Source organism: Cajanus cajan, chromosome 7 (assembly GCF_000230855.2).
Source record: "Cajanus cajan strain Asha chromosome 7, NIPB_CcT2T_4, whole genome shotgun sequence".
NCBI lineage: Eukaryota > Viridiplantae > Streptophyta > Magnoliopsida > Fabales > Fabaceae > Cajanus > Cajanus cajan.
This window is the reverse complement of record NC_138523.1, coordinates 6,998,262-7,017,638: the sequence shown is the minus strand read 5'-3', so window position 1 is coordinate 7,017,638 and position 19,377 is coordinate 6,998,262. Positions and strand designations below refer to the sequence as shown.

At 31.0% G+C, this 19,377-nt stretch overlaps 1 protein-coding gene across 1 annotated transcript; it reads right to left on the bottom strand.

The window, feature by feature from the left end:
- Positions 1 to 2,410: 2,410 nt before the first annotated feature.
- Positions 2,411 to 12,676, bottom strand: LOC109805751 (uncharacterized). The gene is made up of 5 exons (XM_020367939.3): positions 12,186 to 12,676; positions 9,083 to 9,195; positions 8,625 to 8,996; positions 7,108 to 7,861; positions 2,411 to 2,873 (listed from the first exon to the last, which is right to left on the bottom strand). Exons 1-5 carry the CDS (start codon positions 12,400 to 12,402, stop codon positions 2,803 to 2,805), a joined length of 1,527 nt encoding a protein of 508 aa, XP_020223528.1. The 5' UTR covers positions 12,403 to 12,676; the 3' UTR covers positions 2,411 to 2,802.
- Between the last annotated feature and the right edge of the window lie 6,701 nt (positions 12,677 to 19,377).

The window sequence follows — 19,377 nt, the reverse complement described above, 5'->3', positions numbered from 1 at the left end:
TGATCAACTCTGTTATCAATTTAATCAAAATTGTCAAAATGGTATGGAATGGGTTGGATTTGTGTAAATATTATTTATTAACTTTTGGAACCAAAATTATCATAATAAAGTAATTTGTTTCTTCTTCCATATCCTTTAGTTGAACAAGAGACATAATAGTGTCATTCTCATTAAGTTCGATTTATTTAATTTTTATACTCAAGTAGAAGTTTAAATGTGAACAGATTCAATATCACATGTTATCCATTCTCGCATGGTTACACATATTTCACATCTTAATCTATCAAAAAATTCAAGACAACTCTCATTATGCATGAATCGAATCTTGTTTATATCATTCACACTCCTCTAAAAGCTCATAATGAGATCACCTATTTTTTCATTGGTTAAGTGATAATAATAGCTAGATGTCAATCATTCCTTATAATATTTAATATTATTTTTTATATGCTATTTAATATTATTAACAATTAAGCAAGATTCTATAAGGTGATACATATTGAGTAAATGTTTTAAACAAGTAATTAAATGTAATTTAACTTAATGGTTAGTTAATTAAATATAATTTAATTAACTAACAAATATTTAATTGAATTGGATTTAATTAAATTGAGAAGTATCTGGTTTTACAATCTACAAGCTTGTTTGATTGGTGAATGAGAGGACCGCTAGAAGTTTGAATTAGTGCGTCAATGTAGGAGGAGGAAGGTGGCGTCCACATGTAAGCACTCTAACGCCCAAGTCATTATGTGATGTAGCAGTGAAATGGTGAAGTAGAAGAGAATGTATCTATACCTAGTGACGTTTAGTGGTTTTATAGGCTAGTATAAGTAATCATTGGAGTGAGAAAAGGTTGTAATTCACATAAGCAGTTTGTTAAAGGATGTGCCATGAATGGGCAGAGTTTTTATGTCTTTTGTGAGTAAGTTAGCATTTACATGACCCAAGTTGGGGTTAATGTGACTAACTTGACCTGTATTTGGCATAGATGTATTTTTGCATGAGGTAGCTATAATGTGGGCTAGTCTGTTGTCTAGTATTTTCAAGTTCATGAAGCTCTTGTCTTTAAGGTAGTAGGTTGTCGAGATGTATGCTTTTTAGGTCTTAGGTGTCTTCCAAAACGAAACTTGATAGGGAAGTATGAGATTGTAATACTCTATAAAAGAACATATTGACCTCACTCTTAATACTACTAAAAGATTTAGGTTATGTGGTCATGCAAAACTTGACACTTGTCAACCTTTGACTAGCACCTAAACTTCACTTGGTTGTTGCATGGACTAAGTAAAAGTATCATACCTTGATACTTGGTGATTAAAAAGAAACCTTGTGTTAAACTTCTATCATGACAAAAGTTGTAATTCTCTTTTACCTCATCAAAGGTTATTCTTTAAAATACACTACAAAAGGTAAATATAAATCCTTGTAAGTTAGGTAACATGTAATTCAATGACATGAGAATTCTATTGCTCAAAGATTTTTAATAATAAATTATTTTTAAAATTATATCTTTTAATATTTTTTTTATCATGTATATCAAATTTCAAATAAATTGAATATTTGTTAATACATTATTTGCCTATGGACATTCACTTATATTTTAAATAAAGTATTATCTATTAAAATATTGTATTTTTTTTGGTATACCACTAAAATATTGTATGATGAAGCATGATCATCTAATTTTTTTTATTTAAATGAAAATTTTAAACAATTTATTTTATATGAATTTTCAATTCAATTGTCAAATACCATTGATCACATAAATCAATTTATATAAGATTGTTTCAAGTTAACTAATGATGTTGAATTTCAGTATTGAATGAGCTGTGTTAAATATTTAGGAGTTTTTCCAAGTATAGTAATCTTCCTCGGCTCAAATAAAATTGCCTCCACTTAAGGAGATTTGTAGTCCATGCAAAAAAAAAAAATCATTTGTTACATTAATTAATTTTACATTCTATAAAAAAATTATTACGTGATATAAATACAAAAATTTAGCAAGTGATGTCAATTGATTCCGTCCCATAAAAAAATCTTCAACTTAGAATTTAATTTAGATAAATCATCATATTCAACCTTAGTAGAATGTTGAGAGCCAAAAGTTAAACATTTAATATTTTGAATTGATTAGTTACATTTTTTCCTTTTTTATTTCTTCTCGATGTCAAGCTGTATAAGCTTAATTTTGAAAGAAACTCAGAAACCAATAATAATGATACAAGATAAGTTGCTTTAATTATTCTGATTATGGAAGCAACATCGTATCATGGTTCATTAACATTAAAATATTGAAATAAATAAATAAACGGAAATAACTATTTTCAACTCTTAGAAGCCCTTGATCACGTGGGAAAATAATTGGCGAGGGGTTCACATAATCACATGGCAACAAAGATATGATCCATCATTGCGATCAAGGGTTGAACATTTCTTGCCTAAACTGGCCAACATCTTTAGCTGGCTTAGTGAACCATACAAAATTAATTATAAGCCATGAGAACCAAAAGGCATATTGTTACAATTTTTTTTCTTCCTTTCATTTTCGTTTTGCATCTAACGTTACAGAACAGCAGTGATGCGTGTAATCAAGGCCTGCCACTTGCAAACTTGTCCTGAAAACGCATACACTGACTGGATTTTTTTTTAAAAGGGTACATTTGATCTTGGATCTTTTTGATCAACTATTTACACTCTTAATGACAACTTGTATCCACTCATATGTGAGGCTAGCCTTTGCGTAGCTCACATTTTATAGCACTCTCTGGTTTGTCTGGCCGAATGATACAGTTCAGAACTTGCTTATACAAGTAATACAAGTACTAAAAACATTAAAGTTGTCCATTTAACAGTTCCAACACAACCTGCAGAAGCTGCAAAATATAAATGTCAATCAATAGGAATCAATATTTCATGCTCACATACAATGTTTTATGGCTATATGATTCAACTATATGAAGAACCTATTAAGATAAACTTTTCAAAAAAACACTTATAGAAGAAGAATACAAAAAGGAAATTTTTAGAAGTATTTTTAGAAGAACAAATCCTAAACCATAGTCAAATAGATAATTAAAATTATGATTATAATATTGTTTAAAAAACTAACACAAAATCATGAATAAGAAAATAAAGCAAATGCTAGTAAGATTTTAAATCTGTGAAAGGAGCATATTCTATATATTATGTAAATAAAATCAAGAATAAAAGATAAAAGCCTTGTGTACGGACCTTTGTAACTAACATTGGGTCTTTATTTGGTAAAGAATATCTTTAATTAAATAAAATAATTTAAAATATTGCAAAAAAAATTAAAAAGAAAAGGAAAACAATTAGCTCTCTATGGTTGTATTCTGGTTTTCATAGGATTTGTACCGGTTTCTGCCAGTCATGAAATCAGGCATTCTGACTTGAATGAACTAAACACCACACCAGTTCACCAGATATTTTATTGAACCAGCTATACCGGCCCCATTTTCATAACCATGGTAATATATATGAGTGACCACACTCTTAAGAACTTAAACAATCATTCTATTCATTGTCAACATAAATTTTTCTTAGAGACGTATGATAAATAACCAGTTCAATGAAACCCTCAAGTTCCAAAAGTTCAAGCAATCATGAAGGTTATAATCATCCGTAAGAACAGTAACATCCTGATTTTTGAAATATTAATAATTAATAATAATATAGATGTTTAATTATCATTTATTTTGTTGACTTAATTTGGCTAATAAGATAAATAAAGGAAATTTTTTTAGAAAATAAAATAAAAATATGCATCGGCTGAGAGTGTTTGTGTTAAGTCTAAACTTTAGAAGCCCAACCCAAAGAATGACCTAGAGTAAGGTGGGGTTTAGACTTCCGCATTATAGTTTCCAATTTTTTCTTCTTGACACTTGAGAGAGTGCTGAGGAGCATTTACCTGAGGAGCAAGCAGAGCAATTTGTGGATCACTGAGACCACACTCTTTCCCATTAGAGATCATCATTTGAGGAAAAAGGGGAAGTGAGATTGTCTCCTTGTGTGACATATATAAGAATTATGGGTAGTGAGACAATCCCCCAAGTCTCTTTAGATTTTTTGTTGTATGACTAGAGGGATCATGAACACCTCGAAGCGAGTAGCATGTATTGTGTGTGATTTGTTTGTGTGGAATGAATTGCTGGTTGATTCATGTAAATTGTGTCTGTCATGTATGTACAAGTGTAGGGTTCTCAGGTGTAGAAATTGGGTTTTTTTTATGTGATTGTTGTGTATGATTGAATTTGATTGGTTACCTTGAGTATTATATGTCGTTGAAGTGTTAGGATGTGATTAGATTGAGAATTGGTGCAAAAACAAAGATTTGGTTTATAATTTGTGCCTATTAGATAAGTCTTGAACGGTTTTGAAACTCTATTCTGATAGCACAATCACTAAGGTTGCGCTAAATGAACAACGATTGTGTGTGTTGGAAGCACGCCCGAGTGAACCACAATCATGCCTGTTGGAGAGCATGTCCATGCTAAGTGACAAAGTTGTGCTTTGGTTTGTGTTGCTCAAGCGAGACTCGAGAACATCCTTGCCCTAGGGAGCGTGGTTGTGCTAGAGGTTGACACGACCATGCTGAGGCCATGTTGGGTGGAGCATGCCTGGACTAAGTGGAGCACACCTATGTTTTGGCCATGTTTAGTGTATGCACGCATGTGTTTAGGTCATGCATAATGTGCGAACATAGTGTATCTTGTAATTTGGGTAGTTGTGACTTTGAAGGGTGAGTGAGCCTTGGTGTGAGATAATAGACAACAGAAATAATATACGTGAGAGATTTAAAAGAGTATAATGCAAGAATTGAGAAGAGCTAAGTGTTGTAATATTGATGTGTACGAGTTTTTGTGCTTGAGCTGTTTGTTCATGTGAGTTATGTGTGTTGCAAGTTAAGTAATGACTTAGAGGGGAGAAATCCAAGTTTACACTTGGACATTTGAGAAGTCTAAATGTTGGTCTAACAGGGTGAAAGTCTAAGAATTTCCTAGTAGTGAGCTATGCATTTGTGTGTTGTGAAGTGTGATTGAGTCCATGCATTAATGCATGGTGGATGCGAATCTATATGGGAAGGTCTCTATGATCTTCTACCTTGGCCTTGAGGATTTTATGGTGGGAAATCTCATGTTTATGAGTGGTAGGATAAGGGATAACCATGGCCAGCTATAGAACCCTAACTAACTCCTAATAGATCTTCGTTCTAGTGAGAGTGGATTGCAAGTAGCTTCCCCATTGTGTAGTAATCTTATTCCCATGTACTCCTAGACTAACTAATATGCAAGTGGTTTATACAAAGAGATAATAGTATCACATGCATATAAAACTAAGAGCATACGAGTTTGTGTATAGAGTCTTGAGCCATGTGTGTGGTTGTGTTTGAGAGTGGATTTGTCAAGTGTTTTTAGATGCTACGTGTCTTTCTTATATGTTCTTTAACATGTGTTCTCTTCTTTGTTGTGTTTGTTGTTGCTTGGGCTAATTACTGTTACAAGTGAGCATGACTTTGTTGAGCAAGATGAAGTTGCAAGAGACGAAGGTTAGGCTTCATAGCTTTTCTTAATAGCATGACTTGTGTTTTGATGATGAACATGTCCTTGGTAGAGTTTTATCATGGTTTTATTTAGTTTGAGAACTTGTAAAGACTGTTTTAGTGGCCAAGTATTAACTTTATTTTAGAACCTATATTTCTTAGTTTTTTGTTTTATTAGCAAAGGTGTCGTGAACCGTGAATCCTTTAGTTCAAGAGTTAAGTTTTATTATATTTAATTGTCATATTTTATTATTATTATAAATTTAAATGTTTTGAGATAGAAGTGTGTCACAAGATCAAATGATCAAGAGGTTATATTTCAATGTTACTACTTACTAACACACTTTTCCAACTTACTCTTTTATTAGAAGAATGTCATGTATGTCTCACTAAACGGCCCGAGTCTACCCTTCTTCTGGTAGGACCCAGGTAAAATTCACTCAATAGTAAAGAATATATTAAAAAGGTATAAGAGAATATGATGTTGGAATTTCCCATGCTTATAATCTTATGTTGGAATGGTAAATTTAATACTGAAGAACTAGAAACATCCATTTAGAGTCTGTTGCTCAGGTTGTCTTCAAGAACATTTTGATCGGAGAAGAAAAGACGGCAAATAAAAACAAAAAATCAAAGTAGTAGACTCTATATACTTCATGCACATGTTCGAATAAATTTCTGTAGGAACACTTTTTAGGAGAAAAAAAATAGGAAAGAAAAATGAAATAATTTTTTTCAAAAGTTAAAATTAATTTATGAATAAGCTAATTTATAGAAGTTCTTTCATATTAACTTCTCTAAAAATTTATTTTGAGCTTATTCATAAGCTAGTTTTAACTTGTAAAAAAATTCCATAAAAAGAAAGGAAAAAAAGAAAAGATGAAATCAACTTCTCTGTAAAATAAAATTAGCTTATGCATAAATTAATTTATAGAAACTCTCTCATATTAGTTTAACTTATGCATAAGTTAGTTTTAGTTTATGGAAAAACTTATTTTATTTTTCTTTTCTATTTTCTTCTCCTATAAGTGCATATAGAAATTTATCTAAACTGACCTATTACCCTAACATGAAAGTGCAGAAATGCAGAACAATATAGAACAATTTCAGGACACAAGGAAAGTTTTAGTTAAAAGCCCAAGCAAAATGTGAAGTTTCCTCCTTTCCTACTTCCCTTCAATGCTCAACTTCATCAAGCTAACCATTTATAATTCCTTTATAAACTAAAAACAAATTTAATACCAGCCAGGATAGATGACAAATGACATTAACATGCGCATGCGCATGCAAAAGAATTGTTAAACAAGTTGTCTCTAATTTAGAGTTGATATGTTAGCTCATGAAAATAATGGACAAAACTTAGATGCAGTACCTATGGTATTATTCTCCAATCAGAGTTAGAATTTTACTTCATGGAAACATTTAATGGAATCATTCATTAAGCATATTTTAAAGCAAAATTTTAATTCTGATAGGAGAACACCAACAGTACACAAGGTACATCATGTAAGTTTTGTCTGCAAATAATTATCGCTAAAAATACTCACATGAAGATGGTGATGGCCCATGAAAATATGTGTCAGAATGTGGGACAGATGGTTCATTCTTAGGAGGGGGCTCAGCATGTGCAAATGCTACGTTTGGTAAAGGACTCAAAGCAGGAACTGAAGAATGAAAGACATGTTCTGGTGGTCCAGCCCTCCATGGTGAAGCAACAGGATAGTGTGGAGCATTAGTAGGAGCAACTGCAGGTGTTATTAGATGAACATGTTTTTCAGTGTTCCTGGGAGATCTCTTTCTATAACCAAATTGACAATTCGGAGGCTGAGCATAAGAACTTCTTGCAGGAGCAGTAGAACCAAACATAGGTGAAGCAGCACTTTCCCCAGGTGTAGGTGCCGGTGAAGGTGAAGGTGAAGGTGGAGGTGAAGGTGAAGGTGAAGTTTCAGGTAATACATGGGCATTGTGGTGGTGATTATGGTGCCGATGGTGATGGTGGTGGTGGTGGTGGTGGTGATGGTGGTGGTGAGGATGAGGCAGAGGGGCAGGGGAAGGTGACCTAGCATTGCCATGAAGGGAGTGTTGCAAGATGGATGAAAGTCGAACCTGCTTAACCCTACCAAATTCAGTGTTATTCAACCCAAGGTTCCATGAAGGATGATGCCCCATGATGGTTTGTGCCAGTTGCTTTAGCCTCTCCTTTGATGGTGCAATCCCAACTGCAAGTAGGACAGACGATTGAACAATAGTAGGAGCAGCTATTGTAGAACCTTCGGAGTTTGATAAGATCACATACACGTTCTGCATACCAACAAGGAAACCCAATCAAAATCAGCTTGGTGAGACCAGTATGTCATTGGAAATCTTCCAAGTATTAAGAACAAGTAAATGTATTTTGTGTAGGGAATTCCTCAATTTAGGATACTTTCTCATCACGCAATAAAAGATTATACATGCAGGAAAGCTTGCTTATTTTTCATGCTTTATGTATTTGGTCTTCTATATTAGAGTCAAATTGATGTACTTTATGGGTCTTAATTATAAGAAACAAATACCTACTTTAAGATATATTAATTATTAATTTTCTTTTATATCCATGTGCAAGTGGATGCATTTACTAATCTATTTAACAATAGTACAAATTACACTCATTGGTGAATAAAGTTATCTCTTGAATTAAGATAGGGTCATTAAATGCAACCACTATTTAAATTTTAAACTATTCAATTCAAAAGATGTTTTTGGAATAAAATTTAATTTTATAACATTATTAATAAAAATTTACTACCTTAACTATTTTTATTGGTTTTGACGAATCAATTATTTGTTTCTTATATAAAACACAGGATGGAGTATTAATCTTTGTGCTTATAGAGTCCAACATCAAACATGGTTCACTCGTAACTGACAGAGACCCCACACAGAATCCAGAGGTAATTACACAACATAGATTTGTCATAACATCAGAACTGAAGTTTAACTTTAGAACAGAATGATTTTATAAAGTAATTAAAATCAAGAGCATACAACAAAAACAGTAAGAAATGAAATAATAATGACAAACCTCATAAGGTGCCAAATGCAGTCCAGATTTAAGCTGACTTGTCAGCTGCTCAAAATTTAATTGTATTTCATAAATGGAGAAATTCAAAGTAAAGTTGAATAATGTTTGCACTGCTTGCAGAGGAAACACACTTTGTTGTGGAATGATAGTGATCCCTCCCTTAAATTTCAGCACCTCAAAAAAGGAGGGTACACCAAACAAGGATGTAGTGAGCTGGAGATATGATTGGCGTATAACCAAGTATTTAAATGATGCTCTTATCAAACTAATGGAAGCTGTAGACATTTCTGAATTTTTATCTTCAGGATCAACTGCAAACACCACTTTCGTCTTGTTTATCCGTGGTAAGAGATCTAGAGACAAGATGACCACCTGATTTTAAAATATAAGAATAACATCAATATCAAGTATCAAATAATATTAATAAAGTTCATTAAATGAAACCACGAGGGAGGTACTTTGATAGAGGGAACCCCTATCTCTTCCAAAATGTCATCAGAAAGCTGCAAAATGTTGTCTTGTAGCAAAGAAACTGGCTTCTGCACATAAAAGCTTGCAACAATATCATGATCTGAAAAAAATAAAACAATGTCATTAAGTGAAACAGGCTAGATAAACATGCTTATATCAGTAATTACATTGCATCCTGTATCTTATAAATCATATAATATATGATAGCATATAAGAGTTAGAAGCCCACAAATATATAATTACATGGTCAATTTTATGTATCATAAAATTGAAAGATGACATTCAATGGTTCATCATAAATGTTGCATCATATACACGTTTTGAACAGGAAGCACATGCCTCGGTCAAAATGCATTCTAAGCAATTGGATGTTATCTCTAAAAGTTTTAAGATTGTATCAAACTGACCCCTTTCAGAAACATGTCAAAAGACACTGGAAAATAATGCACCATAGGACCAATACCAAACTGAAAGAGATAACTTGTCAATTTTAAAGGTGAACATTTTTAAATTGGGTTTCACTGAAAACATAAAATTTTAATACCATGTATGGCTGCTTAATCTTGATTTTATCTTACTGTAACTTGCTACATGCAATAACTATACTAATTTATCAAATGGATAATTAAATACCATTATCAACAAATGTGAGATAGTCAAGAACTAATGTGTTAGATTTCATCTTAAATCAATTGGCATTTGGTGAAGTTGTTTAACAGGTAGTTAAACTGCACCAGAATAATTGAGGCAGAGAATGTGAGACTTTCCAACATAATGTAATAAATAGTTATTGAAACAAGAGGAGATCTTTCCAGTTGAGTGCTAATAATATCATATAGCTTAAACTGGCTTTAAACCTCGTATTCAAAATATAAAATATTTTTTCTGAGCAACTTATAATGATCACAAAAGGGACATAATAATACCATATCCAGAACGGAAACAAAAGATCTCATTTCTCAACTCAAACAGTGCATGTGCCGACACATTTCTACTGGCTGACTTTGTTCCCTTACTCTTTCCTTGGTAACAGAATTTCCAAAAGAATAAAATACATGAAAATAGAGACAAATTAATATGCAAATATCCAATCAAATTGTTATCATTGGATACTTATTAGTACTTCACATTAATAATATGATGACAAAAAGAGTCATTGTTATTAGCTAGTTACAAATCAAAATTACATAAAACATTACAGACATGTACAGTTGCGATAAATATTGATGATTTATTTAAATGGATTTCTGATACTTTAAATTTCTGATACTTGACCACTCGATATTTAGTTTGTCATTAATCCCATACACGTCAAGACAAAAATAAAAAGAAAGACAGTTAATTTCACGTGTTTATGTATTAAATTAATTCCTTTAAGCATTCCAACAATCAACTCAATATCCACAAGAAAATAAATATTGTAGCAGAAATGAGAATATTGCATCGGATATGTGGCCCTAATTCCATGCAAAAGCATGAGGAAAAAAGGTATAATACTAAAGAAATATATTTAAAACTACATTTTTTTGGTGAATATTTAAAACTACACATATTCCAATGCTAGCTGCCCCAATATTGCACCAGGCAACAAAATTCCCATTTTTATTTGTCCCGGCCTCCACTGCCTTTTTTCTGCTCCAGTATTTAACCATTTAGGGTAAATTTTTTTTAAACTTCTAAAAACTACTTATGAAACAAATTTCAAAAACTAGCTTTTGGATAGTAAGTGTGGGAAAAGAAGAAAGAATAGAGCAAAGAAGAGCACCAGCAACAATAAACTGAATATAAATATACCAAAACAGCTTAAAAATGTTCTTTTTTATTTTAAAAAATGCCAAAAAAGAATATTACTTTTATAAACAACTTCCATTGAACGAGTCTTTTATTTTAAAAAAAAGTTTTCAAAATTAAAAATCAAACAACCCCTCATATTGTTGCCTTTTCATTTCCACCTTTAGCTCCTCTTATAGTTTTCCAAGTTATCGCTTACAGTACAAGTGTACAACACCTCCATTCATTCTTGCAATAACAGGTAAAGTTCTACACAAATCAAGCATCTATATGGGGAAAGATATGTTCACTGCTCATATCAACATCAATGGTGTGAGTAACCATTACACCTAGCCACTAGTGGCTCTTGTCATATAGAGTTGCAACAAAACTTCTCCTCAACCATCAAAGAGATTAAAAAATTTATAGATCTAATTTCCCAAAAACAAAATTCTCACTGCAATATTCCCAGCATAACCACAATTCACAACAACGCATATGATTGTGTCAGATCCTAAAACTGGGAAACTATAGTATTCACGTGCACACTGAATAATTTCTATTTCTATAATTACATCATTAAAATTTAAATTGTCTTAGAATGTCCAACTAGTGTCTCACTCGTCCTTATAAAATCAACTTTATAACTAGTGTCTTACTCGACCTTACAAAATTAACTTATCAAGGGATAATTATTCTCTACTTATATTTGCTATATTCACTCAGCGCAGGATATTGTGATTAGCTCTAGATGTTTCGAATGCATTCCCTGAAGTTTGTCTGAAATCAGTGAAGTGCCATGTCCACAAATCAAATTCTTCAAAGTTCAAGCCCTGGATACGAGGAAAGTAATAATAATAATAATAATAATAATAATAATAATAATAATAATAATAATTTCCTAAATATCAAAACAAGATCCGACAAACAAATCTCCTATTTTCCCCACATTGCTATTATCGGTCAATAAAAAAATTACGAAAAAAAAAACAAAAATAAAAAACGCTGTATTTTACCGACAGGCGGAAACATTAATTCCGCGCTAACAAATTTAACAACAAACCTAAAATTAAAAATTAAACACTTACATTTCCCATTTTTCCCTCACATTGCTATAATCATAAAAACAAAAATTAAACACCAATTATAGAAACAGATCCACCAAATATGTCCATGGCGATTTTATCTCAATTAAAGTTTCCCTAAAATAAAACGACGAAGAGAAAAAAAAAAAAAAAAAAACCAAACAAAGAAAGAAAGAAAAGCGCGAGAGAGCGAACAGCAATTGGTGCTAAAAACGATAACAAGTTAGGAACGAACCTTTGTACTTTGAATTCAAATGCAGATCCTTGGGATCTGCGTCGGGAGCAAATGGAGGTAGCCAGAAGAGTGCGGAGAGGAAAAGCGCGAGCGAGAAAAGCAAGACAATAAGGCATCGGAGTCCGACGGAAAAGGCGCGTCCGGCCTCCGCCGCCGCATTCCGCCGCGGATCCTCGGCGGAGGGCAGAGGGTGCTGTTGTTGTCCGGACTTTCCCATTGCCGGCGAAGTGGGTCAGGGCCCATGGTCCGTTTGGGTTGGGTTTGGTGCACCCATTTAAGAAGGTGAGTTGGAGTGTGAGAGTGTAAATGTTTTCTTTTCTTTTTATTCAAATATATATATAATAATGGGAGTAGGATAAGGGGTTGATGGGGAAAATTGATGGTTTTGTTTAGGGTTTGAAGTTTCAAGGAAGAAGGGAAGGCACGAGAGAGAGAGAGAGAGAGAGAGAGAAGAGTGAACTGAGTTGTAAAAGTGACAGGACTTTTCCAGAGTGGTGGTGGTGGTTTATCTGTTTTTTTTTTTTTTTTTAAATAATTTTCTTTTTTTCAAAATTTGAAAGACTTAGACGCCGTATTGTCAATAAATTGCGTCCTACCCGAGCATTAAATTTAGGGTGTTGTAAGGAGTGATGATGTTTTTGAGATTAGAGAAATTCTTTCTAATTTTCTATTTTATAAACATAGATGAAGATGATGTAATATTTTAAAATCCAAATCATTATTATGTTCTTAAAGTCTAAGAGCATAAATTCAATCATTTAATAAAAGACTTAATTAATATTTAAAGTTTAGATAAAGTTTAGATATGATGTTTAATTTTAAATTTTAATTTTAACGAAATATAATAATATATTATCAATAATAATTTTTTACATTTTATATTAATTTTTTTAAATTAATATAATATAAAATTTAAAATATCATAATAAATTATAAATTAATATAAATGACTAAATTATATTTTATAAAAAATTATTAAAAATGATAGATAAATAAATTATTTTAATTTGTAATTTAATTAAATATATTTATCTATTTATCATAAAAATATTTTTTTTAAAATTATAGATAAAAAATAATTTTATTAAACAGGTCAATTCAATCTAGTTTTTACACATCAGTTATTGACTTATTTTGAATTGATTTGACCAGTTTGTATTAGTTTTGAAACATCACATCAGTCATCAAATTGATTCCAATCAGATTAATCAAATTAGTCAGATCAATCTGATTTTGACAAATATGATTTATATTATTAATCAATATTTTTAAAATCAAACCTATCATTGAACCAGTAAAGATATTCTGTGAAAAGACATTCACAAAAGGGGTTTATCATTTGAAACACCATTTAGCAGGAACATTTAAAGATGCTGGAACATATAGATCGGTCCCTAAAGATGTTAAGAAAGAAATGTTAGGTATTGTTTCATCATTGCAACAGAACCTCCTAAAAAAATATGGTGACATTGAAGTAATATGTAGTAGTTTTGTTATTCAATTAGAAGGTGGTAATATTAGCTATCAAAATATTTTCAAGAGAAAAGTCAGCTCTCAAATATAATCAACAAGATCTTTAAGAATGATTTGAGGGAGGAAGTATGTCAGGACATTGCTATATTTTTTTTATTTGAATGTTATCCCCTATAATGTAGCCAACAATGAAGCATATAAGAAAATGTTTCAGTTGCTCGACACGGTCCAAGATTTGACCCACCATCCTACCATGAGATTAGGGTGAAATACTTAAAATATCATATTCAAATGACCAATCTTTCTTTAGATGATCATAGAACTTATTTGAAAGAAATTAGGATGCACAATAATGACAAATGGATGGATTGCTGGGAGGATAAGGACTATATTAAATTTTTTAGTAAATAGTTCATTTGGAACAATTTTTTTGAAGCCTATCATGCATCCAAGATATGCAAGACAAATGAAAATTTTTTTAAGATGCTAAATGATGTGGTTGAGGGGGTTAGGGAGGAAAATGTTGTCCATATTATCATAAACAACGCAACAAATTACAAGGTAGTTGAAGAATGTTGATGACAAATGGACTAAGTTGTATAGGACACCTCGTGCTACTCATTGCATTGACTTAATGCTTGATACTTTTGAGAAAAATATACCATTTCATAGTGAAACAATTACAATTGGTAGAAGGATCACATCATACATCTATGGTAGAACAAGTCTTATTACTTTATCACATAATAAATTTACTAAGGGGGTGACTTGATTAGATCTGGCTTGACTCATTTTGCTACTTCCTACTTAACCTTGGGATGCTTGAGTAAGAATAAAGGTCCATTAACTAGAATGTTCACATCTGAAGAATAGACTTCTAGTCAATTAGCAAAGCCTAAGGATGGAAAGCCTATGGAGAATTTGGTTACAGATAAGGGATTTTGGAAAAATGTTTTGAATTGTATGAGAGGTATTTTTCCCTTAGTTAAAATATTGCGCTTAGTGGATTCAAATGAAAATCCAGCCACAGGGTTCATTTATAAAGAAATGAATCGAGCTAAAGAAAAGATACAAGATGTTTATAGAGGAGATGAGAATAAACAATTATCTTCTATGTGTTTCATTTTATAAATTATAGACTTTGGTTGAAAACTATATATTTTTTTCATTTATAGCTATATTCCCTTATGAGAAATTATTGATCAAAGATGGGACAAACAATTACATAGGTCTTCGCATGTTGTAGGCTACTACCATAACCTCATACTACATTATGTTCTTAATTTTAAAGTTGATTGGGAAGTTAAGAAAGGATTCACCGATTGCCTAAAAAAATTATTGGAGACTTTGAAGTAATAGGAAAATTGATGACCAATTTGAGGAATTTTTAAAAGAAGACCTTTTTGGTCATCCTATAAATCAATGTGCTCTTAATACCAAAAGTCCACCATATTGGTAGGAATCTAATGGAGATAAACATCCATAATTGCAACAATTTGCAATTCGGGTTGAGTTTGACATGTAGTTCATCTAGCTATGAGGCAACTGAAGTGTCTTTGAGAGGGTAAAAATTCAATTCAAAATAGTATATGTATAATGTATTTCATTTTCTTTTTCCTATTATATGATAATTAATTTTTCATTTAGGTTCACACCAAGAAAATGAATCGTTTGCTGCAAAAGACCATGAATGATGTAGTTTATGTCATGACTAATTCCAAATTGAACAAGAAGCGAGTTAGGAAGGAAAATAACTATGGTATCGAAGACCTTTCTTCTAATGATGATTGGATTGTGGAGAAAAATGATCCAATTTCATATTTGAATTCCTTAAATGAAGACATACTTAAAGTTGGATAAGATGCTGGAACTAGTGGTGGTGGTGGTGGTACACTTATGGACGATTTGGATGTTCCTCCTATTTAAGAGGATGAATTAATTGGAGTTGGAGTGGTAAGAGATGCTAATGCCATTAATGAGAATGAAGATAACATGAATGATGGTTGTCAAGAAGAAATTTATGCTCTCCTAAATGACTAGAATGCAAGATTTCATATGAATTTATGATGTGTTATGTTTTTAGTTATTTTTGATTAAAATAAACGATTATTTACATGGATAATTGATTATTTTGTTCTTATAATTCTAGAAATCAACCAAGAATAGTTTAATCGATTATTTTAAATAATAATTGATTATTCTAGATACCAATTTTTGAAATAATCAATTATTTTGTTGAATAATCGATTATTCCAACAACTGTTCCTCAAGTAACTAAAAATAGAGCAAAGAATCGATTATCACTTGAAATAATAAATTATTTTAAGTGAAAACTTAATATTTCAATTTTTCATACCATTTCTCTTTACAATTCAATTCTAACATATATCTAAATCATCAATCATCATCTATATAGAGATAAAAGGCTAAGTTACTTACCAAACACAAAGCAATAAGGCTTAAAACACACAAAACACAATACAACTTGCAGTCTTATCCATAAAAGGCTCAAAATTTAAAATAAACTATAAGTTGCACTCTTATCTCTCAAGAGGCTTATTTGTAGTCATCAAAATCAACTAAGATCATGTCTTCATCTTGAGCTTGATTTGTGTCACATAAGATGTGACCTTAGAAATAAGTTTTCACCACTTCATGATTTGGGAAATAATAACATCGGTAAAGCAATTATAGGAAATCAAATGACTTTTGTGAGGACAAAAAGAAACTATTTACAAAAGTGATAGGCTACTCCAAGAAGGCTACCTAAAACATGTCCAATTGACTTATTTTCACCAAAATTAGTGATAGGAAGTGTCCAACATCGATCATGACATGACTTGAAAGAGAATAGAATGCACAAGGTATTTATCCCTAGGGAATCAAGATAACTTTATAACAAAAAGAGAGGACTCATTCACAAGACATGAATTCCTCTATCACACCTAGGGGTGGGTATATGGACTTGAGTCCGCGGACCGGTCCGTAAGTCCGCGAACTTCATGGATAACGGACCCTTTTTTTTTATCTGTATAATCATACGGACTTTTTAGGTCCGACCTGTTTAGTCCGCGGATTTTGCGGATTTAATCCGCGAGCCCGTGGATTACCCGTTTAAATGTGGACTCAAATTTTATTATTGAAGATGCTTGATTATATTTGATAGATGTAATTGGACTTACAAATATTTTATGTTTGTTTTTAAGATATTAATTAAGACTTTGATGTTTTAAGGTATTTAGACTTTGATGTACTTGGACTTACAAATGTTTTATATTTGTTTGGTTGTGTATTAAGACTTTTAAAGTTTTAAGGTAGTAACACTTTAATATTTGGTTAATAGTTGGTATGCTTGGACTTTAAATTTTAAAGGCATTGAGACTTAAATATTTCTATTAGAAATTTAGAATATGTAAACTTTGTTATTTAAGACTTTGATTTATTATTTACAATGTTTGATGTTATTATTAGAAGTATATTTATATCATTTTATATGTTTTTTTTTCCTCATGTTTTCATAGGTTAAATAAAGGAAAAGAAATTTAAAATCTGAGTCAATATTCATTTAAACAATTTAGATTTAATTGGGCCCGCGGACTTATCCGTTTATCCGCGGGCTTCACGGGCCGGATACGGACTTGAAGATTTAAGTCCATTTATTTCGCGGACCAGATTTATCCGGCCCGTTAAAAATGCGGACTTCGCGGACCGGACCTTAAACGGGCCGGACCGGTCCGCATACCCACCCCTAATCACACCCAACCCATTATCCCACTATAAACAGCAAGATCCTAAAGATTTCTTAAGATAAGACATAGTCTAACTAATCTTACATTGCTACAATAGTAATTAATGTAAGAACACACTATTTCGCACAACTTATCCTTCACCACCACTGTCCAATAACGATTGACACAAGAGAAAATAGTTCAACCAATTCAACCTACATTGCTATTAATTAAAGTCAATGCAGAATCACACAACATCAAATAATTCATATATATATATATATATATATATATATATATATATATATATATATATATATATATATATATTTGTCATTAAGCGACAATTAACTCAATCACACACAGCAAAAACATTGGCAAACTCCACAACTAGTCTTGGCAAGATGAAGTGCTTTCCTAACACTAAATGTCATGCTTTAATTTCGTATTTACATGTAATCAATATTTAACGTTATTTTAAATATATAAACATGATTTTACCATTTAATTGAATAAATCAATAAAATTAATGTAAGCTTGAATTTTACTGATTTTTTAAAACATTTTATTAGTTAATGTCTGATGTTGATACCACGTAGCAAATGAAACATTTTGTTTCAAACTTTAAAAAAGAAAGTCTAGTGTTGTGTTGTTTACAAGGAAATGTTTAAATAAAAGAGTAAGATAGAACAAACAAAATAAAATATTTCTTATGACAACACCTATAGATGTTCATAAAAGGAAGAGTGTCATAACACAATTATTTTTCCTAAACAAAGTACTATATACAACCACTAAGCGTAACTGAACATATAGTGATAAAGTAAGATTGTTGAATATACATATGTCAAGAGTATGAAGACTTAGGGGGTGTATTGGATTGTGATTTTAAAAGACTTTTTTAGTTTAAAAAAGTTCTGTGAATTATAAAAGACTTTGCAAGATTTTCATGACTTTTAAGATTTTGTAGGATTCCACAAGACTTTCAATCAGGATTTTAATGGATTATGCAATATTTTTAAGTTAGGATTTTAATGGATTCTGCGTGACTTTGTGAACTTTGCAGAATTTCATAAATTTTTTACATAAGATAAGAATTCAAGATTTTTTTCATACATTCAAATTTAAAAAGAGTCAAATATAAAAATAATAAAAAAATAATAATGTCTGGATAAATAATAATAATTTTTTGAAATATCATGTCGTTCTAAGTAGAATTCACCCACATATTCATAGTTATATTAGTCCTCTAAACATTAGTATCTTTTCGCTCTTGCTCCTGTGTTTTAATAATATGCTCAAAATTATGATTTTCATTAACTAATAATGTTGAAAATGAAGGTTCGTTCATCACTTCAATTGGAAATTCATCATAATGACATTTTTTACGGAGAAAGTTATGTAATCCCACACATGCTAAAAATTATTCTAAACAACATTTCAAATTTTTTATAATTTATGATTTAAAATATTTTATTTATAATTTTATAAATGATTAAAAAAAATAGTGGGACAACTACCCTACTCTCTTATAACTAAATATGTCCCTTCATTTTATATCGATACTAAAGTAAAAATTTACAAACATCAATTGGGAGAAAAAAAAATCTGAAATTTGTTACAGGTACGAAATAATTTTTTTTAATTTTTAATTGCTTTTGATTATTCACTCATGAAGAAATATTTTTAGTATTGAATTCTAAGATACTACAATGTCTTATGTTAATTTTCTTTTTTAAAATATAAAAATATTAATTTCATAATATAAAAATTAAAAAAAATAAAATTCATAGTAAAAAAAAGAAATAAAATAATTGTTGAGTCATAAAAGGGGAATGATAACAATAACAAATTCAAGAGAGGGAGAAAGAACACATTTTTTATGTTGATAGGGTTCTTTTCCCAACTAAAATTCATTCTTATCTCATTTTATTTACAGAAACCCAAACTCAAATTCATCTTTTACATATACATATATATATATATATATA